Here is a 23,519-nt window from a genome sequence, read left to right as displayed (position 1 = left end):
CCGATTCAGTAATTTTATTTATTTTGGCTCTATGTGCAATAAAACCCTGCCGCTGGGGTAGATAGGGAAAGAGTGAGAGAAGCCATGGTTTGACAGTTCTTCAGCGGAACACACATAGATCACTCAGCTTTCAAAATACTACTTCATTTCAGAATGTGAAACAACATTGTTTCTGATCAGTTATCCGTTGTGGCATGTTTTTGTTAGTCTGCTATCTGTATTTCACCATTACAGGTTTGATGTAAAATAAATCCACTTGATACTAAAAGATGAAAAATGTGGGAATTATTTTGTACACACTGGCAAGGAATTGTTTTTTATAAGATCCAAATTCCAATTAGAATTAAGAGGAATCTTGCAAGAGAGTTTTTTTTGTGACTTACAATCTGTAAACACTTATTACATTACAAAACCTACATTTTTAATCAGATTTTCCCCCAAAGACAGAACAATTTTAAATAGAGCTAGAAGAACAACCAATATTAGGTTTGAAGCAAAAGGAGCCACATGTTCATATACAAACACTGAAATACATCTTCTGTCACATATGTTAACTGAAAAAAACCTTTACATGCAAAATACAAGCCTCCCAGTGCATAACATAAGAACACTGTATTTTACATAATTGTTTTAAAATTGTTTATATATTTTGCATAATTTAAATACATATTGGCATTTGTGCTTGGAAGTCATTTACATGGCACCATCACATGATCACATCCTCATGGCCTAGGTTTGAGACGGTAAAACATCAAAATAAATGCAGATAAATTTACATTAAAACCGAAAAATGTTTAGACAAAAAAGGAAAATAGCTTTGTAACTAAAGAAACTGTAAAAAGTTGAGAAAAATTACCCTGTCTGCATACTATTGCTCATGCCTTGGCTGTTACTGACACCTGCACTAAGTATTTTGAGAAATGACTGATGGGATATCTGAATTTTACGGAAGGTTTGTTAAACAGCAATTCAGAATTAACCCAATACTACTCATTTAAGCAACTGGGTGAGATAAAAAAATTCTAAGAACTTAAGCCAATGATGGTGGTCAAAGGTCTCATTTTCCGTTTATACAGAAGTTCAATGAGTTTTTAATTATCATAGTCCTAATGCTTTAACTGAGAAAAAGCCAATCAGATAAACCCAATTACCATAGCTATTTATCTGCATGCTGTTGAGCTGGTCAGCAAGTTGTGCTGTAGAGGAAGCAGGTGCAGTATTTGGAAAGGCTGCTTGGGACTGATGACTGTAGGGACGATAGGAAGGTCCTGTGTTACTTGGAGGTGAAGGGCCTTGAAACCTAAAAGAAAAAATCAGTGCAGTTATCAAAAAAAATTACATCAAACAATCCTAACTCTCGAAGATCTCATACCTCCTCAAGATGGTGCTGAAACAATTAATTAGGACAAAACCCTAATGGAGTATGCCTACATTCTGCTCAGAAACTGTACACTTGTATTCAAATACACAAAGGACAGAGAGATTGCACATTTGTTTAATAAAAACAGGCAGTCTGTGTTTGTTTGCACACTTGTTAGAAACAATGCAGAGTGAGTATGCCATGGCAAAGTGTAAGCAGTAATAACTGTAAGCCTGAAAATTAAGAAACACAAGCTTCTGAACATATCACAGCATTCTATCCCCTTTCCCAGTTTATAAAGAAAGACTCCCTACCAGGGATGGATGAAGAAGATTAGAAGAAAAATCTGTGAAGAGAAGAAAAGGAAGTGAGAAATTCTTGAGGAGCTCTCTGTAGTAGAGGAAAGAAGAAGACGGGGGTAGAGAAAAACTTCATGATTATCAGATATGGAAAACATGAATGCAAGAAAAATAACCAAAGAAAAGAAAGCAGTAACACACACATGGCTTACAAAGGCATTTTCTACCAGACTGTCTCAGGGACATAGCCTGGGATCTTACTTTACCAGAGTGAAACAATCAACATGAATTTTCCTGTGACCCCTTGTAAAACTGAGGATGAGCCCAGCTATTTAAAGAGAAGTAGAACGTTACTTGAAATTTTTGCCTAAATACTTCCTAGCCTAGAACAGCAGCTCTGAGCAATTTTGGGAAAAAAAACAAGATCAGGTGAAGAACAGGAGATGCGCAGCTGTCAGAGCAATGATGGGAAGCTATGAAAGAGAATCAGCATTTTGCTAGGTCATGTCAACCTAACACTATTCACTTCGTTTTTTCATCTTCAGGACAACCACCACTTCTCCCTATGCAAGAGTACATCATCTTGAATAACTGATTACCAGTCTTTTTGGGTCCTCCTTCCCACAGTGAAAATGAAATAATGACACAAAAACTAAGCAGCATAGAAGGAGATTAAAAATTCAATCAACTACAAGAAGAATGTTGTTAAATGGTGTCAAGTTCACTAAAACTGAAGGAGCTATGGGTACACAAACTAATTTTGCCACTCCTGGGAAATGTGGAAAATAACTAATATTTGACAGAATAAAAGAGCTGCATATTGATTCACTTTACCTGCAACACAAATATTGTGTAATAAAGCTTGGCTATTCCCTCATACAACCTTTTTGCAAAGATTTCTTTCTACAGCTTTCACCTGTCCCTGTTTTCTCCCCTTCCCATTCCTGCCTCCTTCACAGAGAGATAAGAGAGGTCAAACAGCTCAGATGTCAGGTGTTGATCCTTTCCAGTCACCTGTGTGGCTGCGGTCCTGGTGTACCAGACCCATTCTGGAAACTGGCCTGGCTGAATTGTTGTGCACCAGGTGGTGGAGGCCCAACAGGAGCTGGAGATCCAAAAGGCACAGCTGATTTTGACACACCTGGAAAACATTAAGTATTTTTATGTAAAACCCTGTAAGACAGAACAAGATGGGCAAGAAATGAAGGTGTGCAGCTCTGCTCTAGCATTAACAATAACAGCTTTGGGTCACCCTGCTTAAGCAGAGGGGTTGGACCAGAGGTCCCTTCCAATCTCAGTGATTCTGCTGGAAAGCACAGATTTCTGATCAGTTATAAAAACGGATATGAAAAACTAAGAGTAAAAAGGAAACAAATAGCAGTCCATAACTTTCCAGCAAAGAATCCAAGAGGGACATTAAGAAAAAGCAATGAGTAGACACAGCAATTGCCAGTTTGGGGCAGTTATAATGGCCTGTCACCCAGTTATATTTCAAGGTAGAAACAAGAAGTCCCTTTGATTTCAGAGACCAAGATAAGAATGAAAACTTAAAACAGCTTGCTAAAGCAAAAACAAAAAGAGCTTCCATATGTAGAACCTCCTCTCCTATGCTGAAAACAGTTCCTCATTCAGATCTAGAATAGTGACTGTGAAGAAACTCCCATTTATGTAAAGAGCAGTGTTGAATGAACAGCCTTTCAAACTGTATTTCTTGAACTATTTTCCCTTTAAATTATTCTAACATAAAAATAACATCTGGTATGAAAACCAGTACTTAACCCAAGTTTTCAAATAGGTCAATTACCAGAACCATTTCTATCAGAATTCTGACTATATTCAGCATTTGATTAGAGTAACACAACTCTTGCTGTCTTTAATAAGTCTTAGAGAAACCGGGTAAAATTTTTTTTCTGTTTCCTGTTGCAGTATCAGTGTAAAATTTACACAAGGTAGAAAGACATACAAAACACCAATATAGAAAGGTAGACTGTGAAAACAGATTTTAAGCCAAAATAATACCTGGTTGAGGTGCTGAGTATGAAGAGTTAGGGTCCCCATAATGTCCATAATGTATTGGAGAATTTGGTGGTCCGAAACCTCCTATTCCTGGCTGGGATTGGGAATATGGAGGAGCTGCAACATAACCTTGTTGACTCATGATGGCAATTTTCTCATTCCAAGTATTGTGTCCTCTACAGGAATCTGTAAAAAGGAAAATGACACCTGCTATTATTCATCACTCTGTGCATTTAAAAAGGCCATGACTTGTATTCTCCCCAAAAAAGATCAGACACATCTGAAGGTAAAAATTGACCAGAAAGCAGGGGCAAATACTGGTTTGGCTTGATAGCTTAGTTTCCTCAGCTTCACCACATGCTGCATTTACATGGGATTCACCTCTCCCAAGCTCACAGACAGAACTGTAAGCAATGGATGTGCAGATGGAAAAAAGTCTCAAAGAAAAGTCCCAAACTATTCCTTTTACTAGGAGAGCCTTGACTTCAACTACACATGGAAAATACATGGTGAATCCTGGTCCCCAAATATCAGCCATCCCAAAGAACACAGAACTCACTGAAAAATCAGGAAAGGCAGAGTGACCAGAGCAGCAAACTCCCCTAGCAACTACTTCTCCTGTGCTAGCACACCTTAATTTAGAGGAGGTGTGGAATACTACACCAGTTTTCCACCAAACCTTTTATAAACCTGCATCAAGCCCACTCCAAGCAAACGATGGAAGACTCCTTGCTTTTGATGCTGGTGAAACAGAGAATAAAACACAGGATAGAAAGAGCTCCTAATTCTGGTTGTCTTCTGCATTACTGGCACAGGCCTGAGCAGCCTTTTTACTCCAGAATTCCCTAGTGTGCCAAAACTGAGCACAAGATATTCCACAAGGGAGAGCTGAGGCAGTGTGGCCTCAACTGCATGGTATGTTGCCCTTGCTGTTATCAGGCATCTTCTCCATAAGTTTCACATCTCGATCCTGTTGTTGTTAAATAAATGAAACAAGCAAACCCCAAAATTTCACAGATAGCAATTCAGAAAGAGTTTTCTAATGATGAGAGCATTCACAAGATATGTAATTTCTGCCCTGCAGTCAGATTTTGTTTAACAGGACAGAGTAACATTTTAGAAACTTTCAGGAAAGAGTGTCCTGGTAACTGCCATCATTTTTAGAAGCAAAAAGTCTGAAGAATGCTGCACTGAGAACCCATATGATTGTATTTCATCAGATTAATTTTCAGATAGAGTGCCCTTGCCGCCAAGGGATTTGAGACATTATTAGTTGTACACTCTGCATTCTTGATAACAAGATTCCTCTTTTACATGTGAGAGCTTCCATTTTGATAATATATTGAATTTAACAATAACAGAATTTCACTTTCTTAAGGCCCAAATTAAACTGTTATGCGAAATGCTGAGGATTCAAACCCTGAACAAACATTTACTACTTCCACAGTGTCTCAAGCCTGTAAGCCAGGCATCTCCAAAGAACTACACAACATAAATTAGCATTTCAGGTGTTAAGTTCCTTTGAAATAGCTTTCCCAACCACCTGTACTTCACATTCTTGAGCTCAAACCATGTAGTCATCTTTTAATATGGAAACTGGATGACAATAAAACGCTCCTTGTGCTTCAGAAGCACACACAAAGGCACCTCAAAATTACAGCTCCAAGAACACTCAGATAAATTTATGCTGCCCTGGCATATGTCAGTAGAAAAAAGCTATCCCTACCAGAAAGCCCATTCCCAAATTAAACAGATATTTCTGAAGAAAAAAACCTTAACAGTTTTACTGATCATCCATATCAGTCAAGAAATCCCTCTAAGCTGTGTACAGGGCCTGGCCCTCTCCACACACTTCAATGCAGCACAAAATTTCTCAGCTGCAGTGGTTAATTGCTTCCAGGAGTTAATCCTATGGAGTTTTCTCCTATTTATTTGTTAACAAGGTAAACACAGGGAGAAGAAAGATGTTTAATCAGAGGCTTCCTGCTGCCAGCTATACTTTCTTCCCTCCCCCACCTCCATCCGAAAAGACGTGGCACTCATGAGTTTTAGTTGTTCCAAAAGACAGTAAATCAGCATTAAATTAGTTACACACCAGCACACACATACTTTATACCTATATAAGAGATTTTCACTTAGATGCAGTGCAACAACCAAGACCTTAAGATGCAGAGCATTCAGAAGAAATTACTTCCTCCATAGCTTACTCACACATATAAAAAAAAAAAATCTTGCCACGTCAAACTTCCCACAGACAGTATAAACACACAGAGGTTGTGCTGAAGTGAGACAGGAGCTCTCACCACAGATAAAATAATACAAGTTCTTCAACACAGTTCCAGATTCTATTTAGCACCAAGGATATTTAATCTCTTCTCAGGATAGGTATATTTACCAACTATCACAAATGAGTGTTTTAAGGCTGCCTGAAGGATTATGAGCATTTCAGAAATTATACTCTAGGGGAGGGTGTGGATGCACCACCACACCATGAAAAGAGGTCATACAGAAGGTCATGAAAACTTTTTTCTCTCTGTCTCAACACTAGTTTACCTTATATCCCATAACCTGGAGAACAACACCAGCACTGAGGAACAGCTGCAGAATTTAATTGACCTCTATTACCAAATAGGCTGTCACCTTTTCCAGAGGATCGCTGCACCTATGCAGCTCTCTGTGAAGATGTGAAGTTAACTATGTGTAAGCAGAAGTAGGAAAACAGAAACAAAAACAGGGTCGAGTCCTTGGCTCTCTGAAGTACAAACTTTGTATTTCTTCGGAGACACTGCGCTCCCCGACACGTCATCCAGCAGAGGTGCTGTCCCTCCCAGCGCGCGCTGCGGTGTGTCCGGTAACCACTCCCGGGGGTGCGCACCTTTACCTACGCACACGCGGAATGGAACAAAGCTGCGCGCACACACAGCACGCCACACAGCCACACACCTATTTCACGGCTGTTTTCCGGTAACACACTGCGAACCAAGCCACGAAAGCAAAGCCTACATTTTTCCCCACTCACTGCCAAGCTTTACTGCATCTTTTCATGCGCGTAACTTTCCCATCCCCATCGCCTACGAGCTTTAAGCCGCCGTGAGCTCGCAACAGGTCCGGCCCCGCGCCGGGAGCCACCGCCCGCCCCGCGGCGGTACCTGCGCCTGCCCGGGGCCGGGCGCACCGCGGGCTCCGCGCCGCTGCGGGCGGCCGCCGCCGCCCCGCGCCGTGCCCTCAGCCCGCCGCGCCGGTTGGGACCGTTACCTGCGGCCGCGCGCCCGCCGCCTCACGCGCCCCAGTGCCACGTCTGAGGCGGCCCCGCGCGGGCCGCGCCTGCGCAGTGCGGGCGGCGAGGCCGCGCCCGCGGCCGGGCCGTGCCCTCCCGGGCGGGCGCGAGGGGCAGCCCGGGACGGGCGTCCTTCGGCGCCGGGAGGTGCGGCCCGCTGTCCTGCGAAAGGGATGCTTTTCACCCTCTCGTTATGTGCTTGACAAACAGAATCAGGTTGGAAAAGACCTCTGAAGTCATCGAGTCCGACCTATGACCGAACGCCACCACGTCAGCTAAACCATGTCCCGCAGTGCCACGTCCTGGCTTTCCTGAAACGCCTCCAGGGACGGTGACTGCACCGCCTCCCCGGGCAGCCCATTCCAATGTCTAATTATCCATTCGGTGAGAAATTCTACCTCATGTCCAACCTAAACCGCCGCTGGACCGGTTTAAGACTGTATCCTCTCATCCTGTCACCAGCTGCCTGGTATATGTACATATGTATATGTGCATATTTACAACTACATTTTACACATATATATCTTGCATATCTGTATGTAAAATTATGCCACCTGAATATTTCCAGTGAAATATGATGCAGGTACTTTACCTGTTTGCATACTCTGGTTTTAATTACTGTTCAAGTGCATTTAAAAATGCTGCCTTGGTTACAGGATAGGTAATGTTTTTCTAATTAACAAAGTAGAAACATGGGAGTAACATGAGAGAGATTGGAAGTAACATGAGGAAGATGTATTTTTAAAGTTACTTTTCTTCCTGATCACAAATAAACATAATTGTGTTAAAGTAAAAAGAAAGGAGACTGACAGATGAAAAAAAGCAATCAACCAAAGAATCACAGAATATCCTGAATTAGAAGGGACCCACAAGGATCATCAAAATCCAACTCCTGGCCCTGCACAGGGCAGCCCCAAGAATCACACCACAGCAGCTGCATAACTCACGTGCACCTGGAGTTCAGGCTCCAGAGGCTTTCTTATCCTTGTTCTACAACATTATTAAGTCTTCTGAAAGGACTAAACAGTTTTACCTCAGCAATGGTTGTGAGCTCAAAACTAACTGTCCAAAACATTAATTACTGTACAGAAAATCCTGGAAAAAAACCCAGGGCCTTTGAAACAGATGTCAAAATGAAGATACGCAGTGGCATCCTTTACATGAAAGACTAACTAGAAACTTCAACAAGCAACACAAAGCGGGTAAGAACAAGGGTTGACCTGTCTTATTCTTGCTAACCAGAGCTGGATTCACCACTCAGTAATAGAAGCTTTTTTTCTATGTGTTATCAGAGCCAATACTGTTGGATATGTCAGGGAAAGTCTAAAACCTTTAAAATCTTTCCCAACTGTCTAATCAGAATGGAAAATTTCATCCCTGAGGTGACAAGCATCGGTTAAGCTGGATGTGGTTTTGGCTGCAGGGTATCAGTGACTCTTTCATAAGCAGGATGCAAACCAATGCCTTTCATCATTGCTGTGCTGTAGTTTCACCCCTTACCCCTATCTGTTTCCCTGGTTCTAACAGACACATTAAAGTTATGCAAAAACTCTTCTGAAATACCATGCCACCGAGGAAAATAACAGGTTTAAGTTTGGACATTCTCTGTTTTGCCAGGGAGACAGGCAGCCACTGTCCCACCAGTCCTGCTGTGTCTCACTCTGAGCTATTAAGAGTAAGCAGCTGTGGATAACTCAGCACTGAGGAACCATGCACTTACTTGGCCACTGAATACTTACTATCAGATTTCTCCTCCCTGAAATCAGCTCCAGTGAAACCGAAACATGAGATCAGCAAAAGATAGCAAGGAGAAGCCATGGCATTGGCAGTTCTTCCCTTAATTCAGGCCCACTCTGGAAATGGATCAAGATGCCTCTTTTTTTCAAGGATGCTCCTGTTGTCCTTTAGCCTGGCACACTGAGACAAAAGGCATGCAGCATGTCACAGTCTGGATGTTTGGAACTGCAAATAGGATTTATCCACTGTTTTCACCTATAGCACTTAAGAGTATTTTAAGGTTTGCAACTTCAGAAACATGGAAACATCATTAAAGTGTTATAGGTCTGGAATGTAATTTCACAAAAATGAGAATGAAGGATTGCTAAACTATTGTAAGTAATAGTATTGAACATTTTAATTAAACTGTACCATAAAATCTGAGAATCAGACTGGTTTGTTCTTGATCATTGCCAGCAATGATGACCTTCTAGGTTAAATTACCTTTCTTAACAGAATCAGTTAGGTTGGAAAATTTATCCTGTAGAGGTACCTATGCAATACTGCTGAAACTGACTGTGATTTCATACGTTTCAGACCTACTTTGGAGTAGTATACAGGCTCTACAGAAGGCTAGCTCAAATCTTTCAGAGACGATTATTTAGTTTGTTTTTTAGTCATTATTATTTTTCAAACAATTTGAGATTGGACCGTTCCCAGAAATTACTATCAAAGGTCTATAAAAGCCCCTGTTGTGCAAACCATGCAGATCTGCTGTCTTTTATCTCATAGCACATCCCATTAAGACAATGTGTGTGTGATTCCAGGAAACCTAAATCCTATCCTAACCTGTTCAGTTACTGGATTTTCTTAACATACAGCATTGCTACAAAGTGCCAGGAAGAATCAGAACAAACATTTCCCTAGGGGAAGGTGTGGGCAATATTCTTTAAAGAAAGGACAATTTAATCACAAAGAATAGTTCATAAAACTCCAAGGATTGAAGGTGCATTTTAAAAGATGCTTCTTTTTGTTGAAACTGTTTTTCTTCTTTTATTTCACTTGTATGTCCTTCAGACAAGCTACAGGTTTGCTTTTGCACATCAGAAGGGTCCTAAGAGCTATTTACATAAAAAAAATTACTTTGTTTTCTTATCTTGCTAACATATATTCATTAAAATATTCTTTAATGCTTTGCCTACTGTAAATTTAAGGTCTATGAGAACCAGCTTACAGCTCCATGTAAAGTTCTTTACAAGAAAAATGGGAATTATGTTTAAAAATATTATTTGATTAAAATGAAGGCAAGGACTTTGGTATTTAAAAAAATCAATGAAACTTGGAAGGGATTATGTTCCTCTCAAAAAATTGTGTATCAGATTAGAAAATTATATATGGAAAAAAGGAAAATATGTAATATTTCAGGAATCAGAACACTACTGTAAGAAGAAACACATCAGTGTTGTGACTCAGCTACATTTCTAATATAAAAAGCTAAGCACAGTAGAAACCTGAAAGAGGGTATAGCAGAAGTGAATACTGATATTTTGATTCAACAGTATCAAAGGCAATTAGAAAATTTTATTGGAGATACAGGAACATTAAAATCCTGGGCATGCTTTCACTGCTGTATATTTTAAGTACCCCATGTTAATAAATATTACCTACAGGGGCTGTCCGCTATCACCCTTTCAGCTCAGGCCACAATAAAGGAAGAATAATTCTTTACTGGTTTGTGGGTTTGTTTTTTTTTCACCAACGTAACTCAGGCTGTAGATCGGAGCACCCAGAACCATAGTGGGTCCTGGCCAGTGGAGGAGGCCACTGGGAACCCGCTGGGGATTGCTGAGCACAGGGATCATGCCAATGAAATCTCCCTTTTTCCTTCTTCTGAGTGCTGACCTCCCACTCCACGGTACAGTAAAGCTGTGCTACCCCTCAGGCTGCTTCACATAAGGACATCCTAGCACCTTGTGCTCATTAAACTTTCCAAGGTATTTTTAGATGAGAAGTGTAAATCCAATTCCAATTCATAAACTTGTATTCTGTTTGTCTGAATTCATCTGCAAATTCATTTAGACTGATTATACATTCTATTCCCTGCTGTGAACTGGGATCTTTTGTTGGTTGCTGCACTGCTCTAGTAATGGCTGAATTTTGTTATATACTGCAGAGAATGGGAGGACTGGAAGTGCTTGACTCCTTCCCTGCCCCAATCCTTTTCAACATCACTGGCAACTGGGAAGTCCACAATGACTGCCCCTGTTGTCTCCATGCTCCCTAACTCCTACAGAGGACGAAAAACAACCAGCCAGAGGGCATTCACTGCCTGCTTCAGAAACTGTTGGTAGAGTTTGCTGTAATATATGCGAAGCAAAAAATTCTATTGAGGCACAAAAAAATTATATGCAAGTGAAAGAGTACTTAATTTGCTAAGGAGAGACTCTGGGTCTTGAGAACAGTGCACTTGCCTTAAAGCCAAGGTCCTGATCTCTTGTTAAGTTGGTCCCCTTTTAGCTAAAACATTTTCTTTCCCTGAAACTCAGTAAACCAGAAATTTTTATAAAATTTTTTATGGCCCACATGTGGTAAATTCTATGCAAGCCACACATTACAAAAGCAAATGTGCTTTAGAAAAATGACTGTGACTGTTTTCTTCCAAAAAAAACTTTCTGACTAGTTCAAGCCTCTGGATTTCCCAATATCTGCAAGCTCTGAAACTCCTCTGCTTACTCTCACTGACTGGCTATTTTGGTTTTCTAATTAAATCAACATTCTGGCAACTCAATGTGGAACATTTACAGGAGATAGATGTGGTGTACTGAGCAAAATGCTGTGATGTTTCTGTTGGGGAATTTCAATTATTTTTTAAATTTATTTACTACTGTCTAAGACACATGAGAGTGGAAGATTGCACTACCTGTTCTTAACAACAACAACAAAAAAAACCAAGACTTGATTATCCTGCTGTAATTGCTACTTAATGAACTGTAGCACAAAAACAAGAATGAGGTCTTAGTATAATCTGATTAATAATATATCTCTTATAAAGCACTGTGAATAAACATTAGGCCACCAGTCTGAAAGAACAGCAGAAAGTTAAATCATCCTTTCTGTGTTTGCTTGTTGAATGTATGGAATGTCTCAAACATTGATATATTTCACTTTTACATTCAAAAGCATCTGAGGCAGCTTTATTTACATTGAGTTTCATTTTATGCTTCCTGCTTGTGTTTAAAATTTCTGATGTAGTAATGGAGTCTTGCTATAGAGCAATACTCAAACTTATTAGCAATAAAAAAAGAGTAGCTGAGTGAGCTCTTCATAATAAACTGGTGATTTGATTGAGTTACTTAAGATGCAAATACTTCTATGTGTGTTCTTACTTTGACTGCGCTTCTGCTTTACTCCACCATTAATGTTGAATATCAGTCTTGATTACAAAGTATTTTTCAAAATATTGGGCTCACGCTATTTGGATACCTTTAGTATAAAGCAATTGATGCCTTCCCCATGATCAACAAAAATAAACATCAGAATAATTGTTTTAAAAATCCATCATGTTATTTTTACGCCATAGAAGCAACAGAGGCATAGGAGAGGCAGCTGGAGTTAAAATTAAGGGCAGAAGCAAAATTCTACGCCACCCTTGGTGTCACAGCACGTGTGGTAGATTTGCACTGTGGAGGCACATAAACCACTTTTTCAGCATTTGCAGACATGGGCAGTTGTCTGGAAAACAGACAGATCCATGTCAAGGCCAGCTACAGGGTACATGAGCACCAAAAGCAGAGTCCTGTACCAGAGGCAAAAGGAGCTGAGAAGTCTGGAAACTGGTTCCTGGCAAGAAGATGCAGTGCAACAGGCAAGGCTGCAGGATCAGCAGGGGTTAAACATCAAGGTGTTTTTGGAGGGCAGATTTTTCCAATAGAATCTGCTCCACTTGGAAATGAATTAGTTATCAAAGAGTTGGAATTCTTGTTCCTATTGCCAGGAATGAAGATAGCTGGATTGTTTTTTAATCTATTGCAGTTATTTGGATGGGTGGGGGTAACATTTCATGCAGGGAGGTCCTGGTTATGTCACTCCTGCTTTTCTGGTAAAGCCAAACCAGAACCATTCAGAGGCAGAGTGAGCAATGCTGTCTGCCTTTTGCAGGCAGGACTTGATGCCAAGGCAACTTTTTATGCCCTTTTTTTGTCAAATTCTCTAGTTGGAAACACCAACATCAGACCAACTGGGGCAGACACTGAGCAAAACACTTCACTGCAGTTGTGAGTGTTAGAAACTGCTTCACAAACCTTATGGCTTATTTTGTAATACAGAGGAAAGAGGGAAGGGAAGGATACTCCAGAGGCACTCAAACTATCTAACTACCAAACTACAAGAAGAGATTTTCAGAAGTTTTCATATTTTCAAGGCTTCACTGTATATCTAGCAGCTATATCTCCCATTTTCCAGGCCCAGATGAAAAGAAATAGTTTTCAAGTGTAGTAACAGAACCCAAACTTCCCAAAACCCATACTGCGTTGTAACTCAGTTTTTCTCTGCTTCTCCTGTTCTTCTTTTCACTATGGAAAAATTCATTCTTAGGAGCCTTCCAAGTAAGAAACAATACCTGCTTTAAACTGCAATGCAAAAATAGTTGATTTTTATGCTGGACTGCAGCCATGCATGTAATTGAGCTCTTTTAAAGCAACCAATCAAGGGGAGTGAATCACCTCTGCACTTGCTAACAGGAAACAAAATTTAGAAGATGAAATCTGATGCAGGAGAGTATTCATCAGACTAATTTTAAATATTTGTGTTCAATCCTAAATTCCACATTAAATCATAATTTCAAAATGTCATAGATTATTTTGGCCTAATCCATATCTCAGCTATGATGGAAAAATATTTTCTTCCTGAATATGATGTGGTTACTCTTGATTAATTTCACTGTCGTACATCAGAGAAAAGTTTTGCATGGTGGATTTCTTTAGCCCAACACGCTGTCATGAAATGTTCTTTCAATAGGAAGAGGGGAGATCATAAAATCCAACTGGTTTAGATGAACAGATGGATAAAAGGTGCTGTGTTACTTAACTGCCCCCTTTAAAAGACAATTCAAAGAGCAGGATGAAGCATTAGGGCAGAGGTGAGGAAAGTGAAACACCTGCTTGCATTACTTACATGCGTGTTCCATTCAAGGCTCTTCCAAACTTTGGCAAAGAAGATCAATTTTTGTTCTCAAAAGCTCTGTTAGGAAGAGTGATGCAGCCTCTCCCTGCCAAAACCAGAAAGAAAACGACATATAAATAGTTTTCTTTTTACTTTAGAGGCTTTTATCAGAATTTTTCCAACTACTGAAGCCAAAAATGTAGTCATCCCATCTCCTGGGAATCAAAACAAAAAAGGAAATAGACACCTAAGAGTCTTTCCAAGTCCCAAGAGTAAATGACTTCTTGTTAAAACACAGGGATAAGTAAAACCAGCAGTGGAATGGCACCTGGAAACATGAATTCTAGCCCAAAACATTGCTCCTAGATTAACCAGAAACAGTAATTCCAGCATCACAATTTCTTTTTCATGTTCACAAACCTTGCAGTGAGCGTGTTTTACTTTTTCTCATAACACAGTCTTGTAGCTATTTTGTGAATTAATTTTTGGACACAATCTGAAATCCTTGTTTTTTTCATAAATGAAAACCTCAAAAGATTTTTGTCCAAGAAGTCCAGGGGGAAAAAAAAGTTTACTTCTCTTTAGCCAGTTTAGGAAAGTATTTCCTGATTATCTGAGACTGGCTGTGATATGAATAGGTAGGACAAACACCAAAGAAACATAAGAGGTCTCTTCCCCAAATTCTTGTCTCTTTGAGTTTTCCATACATTTTTATACATTCTTATGTCTTGTATTTAATGGTGCAGGTCTTTGGCTGCAGAGGGCTTATGTACATATTTTGAGAGCTGCTCATTAAGTGGATTGCCGTTACATTCTCTGCACAAATTTCTATTTACTCTCATATAATTCAGCAATGCTCAATGCCAACAACATTGTTTCTGTGTTTTGGAGGAAAGTGGCTTATTTTGCCAATTTATTTGGATTTTCCCCCTCACAATAGATCCAAAACTCCTAATCTAGGATGACATCCAGTAACCTAAATGCTGAGAAATCCCCTCCTGTACTTTTCTCTTCTTCTTCCACTGTACTTAATTTGCCAGTCTTGAAGCTGGGGAAAAAGCCAAGAAAGCAGGACTAGTCCTTAAATTCCAACCCGTCATATAGTACCTTGCCTTATAATCCACATTAGGGATTAAAATTAAAAGCTTTTACCTTTAATGGTGAGGAACTGCTTGTGCCTCCTGTGAATGTGAGCAGAGTTTTTCTGTCTAACCTTATAGGTAGATAAGAATTATCTATGACCTCTATATTTAATTTGTTTTCACTAAGAAGTTGGTATTACTGGTTTTGGTACCTTTACCACTCAACATCTGTACTTCCTGTGAGCAAATCCTCTTATCTGGCAGTGCACTGCAAGGTTCCTCATGCAATCAAAACATCTGGATTTCATTAATTTGTCTTGTAGAACAAGAGAGTTTTGCTGGGAAAAGATGAAGGGAATCAGCTTTAATGGATGTTAGCTGGAGCCACGCATTTGAACTTTCCATCAATATATTTAATTCACATTGTCATTTTATACCTCTTTTGAAAATTAAATCCTTTCCATGTGTCTCTGTTCCTTGTTGCTTCTTAGGTCAGGAGAAAAAACTCAAGGGTAGCAATTAAGCATAAATGTATTTTTCTACTTCTGTACATTCGTGGAAAATTATGTTTAGATCTGCCTTCAAAATTTGCTTTTGCCTTGTGTAACTACTGAATTGTAGGACTACAAAACAAAATGTTATTAGGCAATGATTTGAAAAAAGAACATGTGCTGAGGTACCTGGCATTGCTCAGTTTACAGAAGCCACTTTTAAAAAAATCATTGGAAGGGATATATTGGAAGAGGTCATCTTCCCTTCATTTGGAAGAGACAGTGTGTCATGATTTCTTTAGTGGCATGGCTCTGATTTTATCATTTGTTTCATTAAACCAGTGAGGGATTTTCTCCACATAATTAACAAAATAAAACAAAACCAACCAAACAAAAAAGCCCCCCAAAACCAAACCAAACCAACAAACAGAAAAACCATCAATAACACACTAAACAAATAAGCACTGACTTTTTTCTTCCTTCCCCCCTCCCCCAATGCTGATTCTCCCATTTGGCTAAAATCACATTCAACAATAAATTTGGTAGTTTGTCAAATTGTTTACAGATGATACAGTTAAATCTAGAAAGCTGTTAAAATAAGCATTATTGGGGAACTAGATTATGTTGATTTTAATGTGGAAAAAAATAAAATATGAAACAAAAATGAAATGCAGAAAAAGGAGAAAGTCAGACCATCTGGATACTTATAGCAGTAAAATGCTGCCCATAAATTAGAGACCATGATATCTCCTTTCCCTCTGTGTCTTCCTCATTACTAAGGAATGGGTGGAAATGTTTGCATTTTTAAAGAATCCACAGCCCTAGGATACTACTGTAGGTGAAATGAAAGCCTTGCTTTTATTGCTGAATGAAAAGACAAACATATGTCTTATTTCTTCTCACATTTGAAGAATGTCTTCTGAACTCAGCTGCAAAAATACTTGATTATTAGATTTTAGATAAATCCACTTGTAGTAAAACTGGTCAGTATCATAAAGTATGACAGTACAAAGAGAAGATATATGGACAAGCGGCAGCAGATGAGGCAAAGAAAACTAAGAAGTGGCCACCAAGACCACACCAAGAGCTTTAGAGGAATTCAAAGCTGAAATAGCTGATCATTACTAAGATTAGAGAGTGCCATTTTTAAACTAAAGTCTTCCAAGAGAGATTCCCAGAATAAGAAGTCTGTCAGCCTGATATCTATCCAAAACAAAGAGGTGGAAACTATAATATGGAACAGTGGACATCTGGACAAAGATGATTTATCTGGGAAGAGTTAAAATGGTTTTCATAAAAGGAAGTCCTGCCTCACAAACATAAGGCAGTTCTTTGAGGGGATCAAAAAACACACGGATAAGGGTGATCTGATTGATCTTGGATTTACAAAAGGCTTTCAACAAATTCCTTCACCAAAGGCTTTTAAGAAGACTAAACAGCCATACCATAACATGGCTTAGAAGTATAAGGTGATACACATTGGGGAAAGAAACATTAATTCACATATAAAACTGTGTGCTTTGAACTAAGTAGCAACAGACAAGATTTGAAGATTTTGAAAAATAATTCCAGTAACACATTAACTCTGCAGTGTCTGAAAAAGCAAATTAGGAGTGTTTGGGTTAGCAACTAGAGAACAAAATATATATCATCATGCTATTGCACAACTCCCAGCTTTATCTGCTCCCTGAAGCACCAGTATCTGGTGTTGCAGATACTCATTTCAAAAAGGACTTAGAAGTATAGAGAATGTAGAGAAAGAAAATTAGGAGAATGAAAGGTGTAAGATAGTAAAGGGTGAAAGGTGTGAGATCCTAAAGGATGATTAATTATTCTATTCTCTCTTTGAAAAACATTAGATATGCAAAAGTTCTGTAAAATGAGTGCCTGTGAAGTGTGCCTGGGGATTGCTTGGTCACAGTTTTCCTTGATCCATGAACCAGGGGACATCAAATGAATCTGTAGGATCCAGATTGAAGGCATAGAAGGTGATTCTTTAAGTCACTATTTAGTTAGGGATGATTTCCCACGCTAAGCTAAAGATACTAAAAGTTATGTGGGCTCAAGGGGAAACAACATGCAAAAGTTCATGGAAGAGAAATTCCTGTTACAAAGTACAGAGCTCCCACATTCAGCTGAGGAAGTCTTTGAGTGGAGGCTCCTTGGGAAAAGAAAGGCACTATTTTCCATGTTCTATTTTCTATTATCAGAGACAACATTTCAGGATAGATGGTCTCACTTTGGCTGTTCTACAAGTATGGCTATTACTAGCCTAGCTTATCACAGCTCATCCAGGTTATTGTGCTGGGTTTTTGACTGGCAGTTCTTGAAGGGAGATGAGCAAGGGGAAGTTTGACCTGGAAATGTTGTAATACAGATCTCGTCATACAAGCTTAGATTAAAGCCAAAGGTTTCCCTGTATTTATGCACAGATAGACTTTGAGTGAGTTCTGCCACTTGTCATTTTCCCAGTTTATAGGATTATTTGTGACATCAAAGTTTTATCACTGTTGCCTAGAACTGGATTTTTAGGTTTTAGTGAAACAATGGAGGCGGTGGAAGTGGTTAAATGGCTGTAATTAACTTGAAATTTTCAAGTGTATTTTGAAAATAATCTCAGAATTGATGCAATTTATTTAAACTCTAGAAATGACAGAGATCAAAAGGTCATAAATTCCATTATGGACTCCACTTTTATCTTGATGTCCAGTTTCTGACCAGCATTCAGAAATCCCAAAGGATGCAGGAGTGTACAAAAATATATGAGTTGTATTAAAAAGCAAAACATACTGCAGCATAAGCATTTAAGAAATTCATATAAAGCAACTGGGAATTGTTAAGGCCTATGGAATGTTCTTTATGAGATTAAGACATAGGAAGTTTTGGGTGTCCCCATAATGGGAATAGTTTAGTTACAGACTTCAAATGGTTTCCTTAATTTCTTGTTTACTGCAGAGCAAACAAGAAATGAGCCCTTGGAAGAATGCAACAATTTGTTTGACATTGTTGTTAGAAAAGTCCCTCAACACGCTGACAAGACAAAAGTTATTTCTCCTATTTCTCCTATTTTTTTTCTCCTGTCAGGATCACAGTGCTTGTCAGTTCAAGCGAAGAGTCCTGTATCACTTGAAATGTACCAGGTCAAAATATCCCCAAAGCTTTGTCATCCACCAAAATTAAACAGATCCTGGTGTTCTGACCAGTCATTTTTTCAGCTGAGCTGAAAATCAAGGTTGTTCTGTTCTAGTATTTTACACAGTACAGTTATATGGTCAAAGGTGACAGAAACATCTGTTTCTAGTACAAATTTCCATCACATATGTGACCATCCAAATGCAGAGGTGATTCCCTTTAATTTGATTTCTCCGGTAAGTATATGAAGAAGTTCAGAAGCAGAGATCAGATTTGATTATTCATTTTTACCAGAATAATAAGAGACTAATACAAGCTCAAAACATCCTAACAGCAATTAAGCATTTAATCACAAACTTGTAACATATGAAGGACTAATAATTATGTGATAAATTCTGCTCAAACAGATTAATTTTTCTATTTAACAGAGTGTCATGGAGCATTTGTTGCAGCTAGATACTGAAGAATTTCATTGCCATAAAATCTATAAAAACTTGCATCGTTGGGTAAAAAGGAGAGAATTCTGTCTAAAGTAAGATTCTGCCTAGGGAAAGACTAAAAATCTGTCTGCTACAGCAATGCATCAACACTGCAGAAGATAATAAGATAATAATTAGCCACCTTGAACTATTTCAAATTACATGTCTGCACTCAAAGGTTGCCTAGCAAAGTCCCTTTAAAGGCCATCTCCTTTCCTAGCATGGCTTCTCTGATGGTGTTTTCCTTAAGTATTTAATTATATGGCAACCTGTGCTGGTTTTGTTCTCCAGGGCTGTTGACTTGTAGTCAATAAAGCAAGCACTCTTCCTCCTACTAAATCCTGTTATTGAGAGAGTGACATTTTCCTCTGTTTGATTAGGGATCTCCTCTCCACCCAGGCTTTGTGCTACCTTTGTGTCTTAAGGACTAATGAAGGACTCAGGCTCCTAAAAGTCTGTCTACTTTTTCCAGCCAGAATATTTCTGTTTGATAGAATAGCCTGTCTCTACCTTGATATTTTGCCTGTGAAGCATCACTCAAGGGGTCACTTAATTGACAGATGCACTGGATAGATTTAAGCCCTCTGTGGTTATCTGCTGCTTAGATGCAAAGTCTTTTAATTTAAATTATGAGGGTTTCCTGTAGCCCCAACATCTCTGACAGCTTAGAACCAACCAAGTGGAAACATTTCCAAGAGGGACCTGAGTGAATTTATACTGTGACTCTGTGTCCCAGTACCCTGGGTCTCAAAGCAAAAGGTGTTTCTGTCAGAAAGTTGTCTAGACATTAAAGACTGCTCACCTGCTGAACACTCCTTTAGAACCAGCATAGTTCAAAATGCAATGTGATTTAAACCAGGCTACCTGACTGGGCTGAGGTGATAGGAGGTGCTGTCAGTTGTTAACACCCAGCTAGAGGAATACTCATCCTGTACTGAAGAACAGTCACCTCTTAGACCATCCCAATGAATTTCTTTTATTATTTTGGTGCTTATAGTAAGGTTTCCCTTCAACAAAACAATGTAAACCATCCATTAATAGCATCTGAAGAGGGATCTGATACTTCATTTCACTAACCCTCTTCCCCTCTCTGGTAGGAAAGGCAGCAGGCTGCATAAGAACAGGTATTATTAGGGTCCAATAGTAATTCAGGTCATTGCTAAATCTCAGCACATGTTAAACAATACTGCAGTCAGAGAGAACTAGAAAATGAAGCAATTCAGTGACAGGGAAATTACAAAGCTTTTCTATTTCTTTTTTTGTTTGTTTTCTTTTTTGTTTGGTTTTGGTTTTGGTTTTGTTTTTGCTTACTTGCCTGCAGTGCTGCAGAAAGTACCTGCAGAGTAGAGATGAAAATCCTAAAGCCAGTTCAGTCTAAGTGAATCAGTTATTCAGAGGATGTACATGGTGTTTCGCTTGAGATTCTGCTTGGAGTAAAAATGCAAGAAATGAGTAAATTAGGGTTTTAAACGTCTGGTACCATTTACTAAAGTGAACTTATTTCCCAAATTGTCACAGGGAAATGTACACTTCTTTCTGCTGTGCTTTTGATTTAGCTGGCAGGAGACTCGTTTAAAGCCAGCCTTCTCTGCCTCACGGCTGAGTCTCTGTGTGCATTCCCCTAAACTCCAAGTTCACTTACTTTACTTTGAAGGTGGGCTGAGCATCGGAATCTGACGAAAGAGTGGGCTGTGCCCTCTGTGCGAGGGAGCTCTTCCATTCCCCTCAATGACTACATTTGCTCGTGCAGTACACAGCAGCAGCAACAGTGTGGTGCTCTGGGTCTCCAGCTCTGCCTGGCTCGCTAAACATCTGCAAGCCAAGTTTTTCATGTTCTCCCGTATGTGAATGCTGCCCAACTGCACCAGGAAAATGGGCACAGGGGATTATCTCTGCGTTGCTATGAGCGGAGGGGCGCCGTGGGGCTTCAGGCTGCAAGGGGGCAAGGAGCAGAAGCAGCCTTTGCAAATCGCCAAGGTAAGAGCATGACAGAAAGGTGGTGTTGGAGTTTTGTGGGCACAGATGACAGGACCACTTTGTTTGAATCCATCCTACTTCCAGGAAAACGGTTGGTATGGATCTTGTTGTGATGTTTGTTTGAATTTGCTAATGTGTTTTGCAGAGATTCTGCAGGTGCTGATTCTGTCATTTTCAATAAAAAGGGATTATTACTTTAGGGTAGCTTGCAAGTGTTACTAAGGTTTTTTTAGATGCTGAATGTTTCACTTGTGACACGGTATGTGCCTTTCAGATCCTGTTTGCTTCGCTCTCTGGCTTTGAGTGCGCTCGGCACATCGCAAAACTCAATCTCATTTTAGGAAATGCTGCTTCAGTCATCTATTTATGACAGTTTTTCTACTCTGGTCATAGAATAAATACAGCTTTATCATGAGAAAATGTTCTTACTATTTTGGGAATCCTGGAAAGCATTACACTGACTATCTCTGGTTTTGGAAAGTTATCCAGTCTCAGAAGCAGCTTTAACAGATGCCAAACATCCCCTCTTATATTTCATGAGCAATGCTGAAAATTACTGGACACTTTATAAATTATCTGCACGTATAGAAGGAGGGCAAGACAGACAGTAGAATTTGACAATAAATTAAAAATAGGAACTGGTAGCCAGCTTGCAGAAATAATATTTTAAAAGAATTTTTATTAAAAATCAGTGCTTACTCCTGTGCAACAATGAAGATTTATCACAGTTATTAAGGCTTATGTAACTGTATGGAGCTGCATTCTGTTCCCTTAGACAAGAGGGACAAATTTTGTCCAGAGCTCTGAGCTCAGCAAAATACCACCAGCTGAAACAGTAGGGGGACTGATCATCATCCCATGAGCTCTGCCTAGTTAAACCCAGGGAGAAAGTTTAAAATGTGTCTTATCTCCTTCCTTACCAGGATCTTGGTAATGCAGTACACCGAGTGTTTGTTTTACTTTGATATGGTATTTTTGATCAGCAGTTTAGTATTTAAGCTGTAACTTTCTCAGGGTGTCAATACACTTGGTAATTAGTTAACTTTAATTTACTGTATCAGCTTTTTCACAAATAGCAGAAACAATAAATCTACCTTATTTTATAGGAGAAAGTCCTTTTAGCTCCTCTGTCAAGAGAAGAACATTTTTCACTATCCTTTTCACTTATTTCCAGCCTATCAACCATATCCAGTAACAGATCTGTGATTTATTGAGGGCCTGAATATTTTTTTTCTCATTCCTGTTAAGTTTTTGTTTTTCTATGTTTTGCAAAACTTTAACATGTTCACTTTTTTCCCTACTGGTGGGCAACTGTTGCTGTGCAAGTAAAGCCTCTGATAACAGATGGCAGTGGACTCCTGCCATCTAGTGAAAACTTGGAGCTAGAACTTAAAAATGGTGAACAATGGTAAAAGGCAAGTGGCCTTGATTACATAAAATCAAAATTAAAACCCACAAAATTCTGACTAAATTTTAGTTTTCCTGATAAAAATCGTCTATTCAAGGTTAGGGTTTTGTTTTGTTTTGGTTTTTTTTCCACGTTTACATCCTAGACTGGAACACTTAAGTCTGGGTACTAAAGGCTGGGACTTGAGGTAGATGGACCTTATTTTAATGTATTTTCAGTAATACACAGTAATACTGTATACTCAATAATACACAGTACTTTCTAATGGGAAAACCCCCAGGAAAATATACTTATATTTAGAAAACAAATAATAGGTATTTTTAGGAAAAAACTTACAGGTAAAAGTTTGTTTTCCTGTAAATTAAAGGAAAGGCTCCAGAGGGGTTACTTACCTTTGTTTGAGTGCAGGGAAGGGCACATTCAGGTTCTGGTCCTGCGTGGAGAAGTGATTGTGAAATAGATCTAAAGCAGAGAGGGATATGAAATAGAGGGAAATGAGATAATCCATTAAAGTATGTCAGGACACAAAATTCCCAAATTCACACTACCTATTCTTTGATAAAGGAAACATATTGTTTTTAAGCTGATGGGATAAGTCACTGCAGCTCACTGCCAGAAATAGCTTTTATCAGTTTGTTTTATGCCTTTTAAAATAGTTTTATTACATTTATAAAGAATATGTAAACCCTCCCCCCTCTGCCTAGCTCCTAAAGCATATATTCCAGTAGCATTCCCACTGGAATCCATGAAAGTTTTGCCTGGAGTATAAATTATTGTCTTCCATTACCATGCAAAATATCAATGGAGAGATGAAGACAAACCTTTTACCAAAAAATATCTCAGTACTTTTTCACAAGTACTTTTGCAGATAAAACAAGCAATTTTCGTTAGCAAATAATTTTACCACCACTAAATTATATTCAAGACCTTTCAGTAATTTTTAAGTGTGAGATTGCAACAAATGGATTTTACTGAAGTATGAGAAAGTATCATTCTGCTTGTCTATTTTAAACACTTATTCAAGACATAAATTTGACTCATTTTTGGTAGAGGCATAAGAAGGATTCAACAATTCTCCTCTAAACCCTGGCTCAGTACACCAACTTACTTTGTGAAGTCCGA

At 39.0% G+C, this 23,519-nt stretch overlaps 2 protein-coding genes across 9 annotated transcripts in view; one reads left to right on the top strand and one right to left on the bottom strand.

The window, feature by feature from the left end:
* The window catches only part of SEC24D (SEC24 homolog D, COPII component), a 157,151-nt gene that overhangs the window by 35,647 nt on the left and 97,985 nt on the right, over nucleotides 1-23,519 (bottom strand). Inside the window, exons 5-10 of one of the 7 annotated variants that reach the window (XM_021554979.4) lie at nucleotides 22,790-22,859; nucleotides 13,841-13,934; nucleotides 8,692-8,869; nucleotides 3,679-3,861; nucleotides 2,674-2,800; nucleotides 1,152-1,300 (exon numbers count right to left, since the gene is read on the bottom strand). In XM_021554979.4, coding sequence (XP_021410654.2) covers nucleotides 1,152-1,300; nucleotides 2,674-2,800; nucleotides 3,679-3,861; nucleotides 8,692-8,770 — 538 coding nt within the window. In that variant the 5' untranslated portion in view covers nucleotides 8,771-8,869; nucleotides 13,841-13,934; nucleotides 22,790-22,859. Of the gene's footprint in view, nucleotides 1-1,151; nucleotides 1,301-1,674; nucleotides 1,707-2,673; nucleotides 2,801-3,678; nucleotides 3,883-6,824; nucleotides 7,009-8,691; nucleotides 8,870-13,840; nucleotides 13,935-22,789; nucleotides 22,904-23,519 lie in introns of those variants that run through there. The other 6 variants (XM_085579331.1, XM_085579333.1, XM_085579334.1 and 3 more) reach the window with 6 other exon arrangements.
* SYNPO2 (synaptopodin 2) overlaps nucleotides 20,696-23,519 on the top strand; it is a 78,677-nt gene continuing 75,853 nt past the window's right edge. For both annotated transcript variants that reach the window (XM_085579325.1, XM_085579326.1), the window contains exon 1: nucleotides 20,696-20,989. In XM_085579325.1, the coding sequence (XP_085435451.1) occupies nucleotides 20,861-20,989 (129 nt within the window). In that variant the 5' untranslated portion in view covers nucleotides 20,696-20,860. The remainder of the gene's footprint in view (nucleotides 20,990-23,519) is intronic.

The sequence above is a fragment of the Lonchura striata genome, chromosome 4, assembly GCF_050655825.1.
Source record: "Lonchura striata isolate lonStrDom1 chromosome 4, ASM5065582v1, whole genome shotgun sequence".
In the NCBI taxonomy this organism is placed as follows: Eukaryota; Metazoa; Chordata; class Aves; order Passeriformes; family Estrildidae; genus Lonchura; species Lonchura striata.
This window is presented reverse-complemented; position numbering and strand designations above follow the sequence as displayed.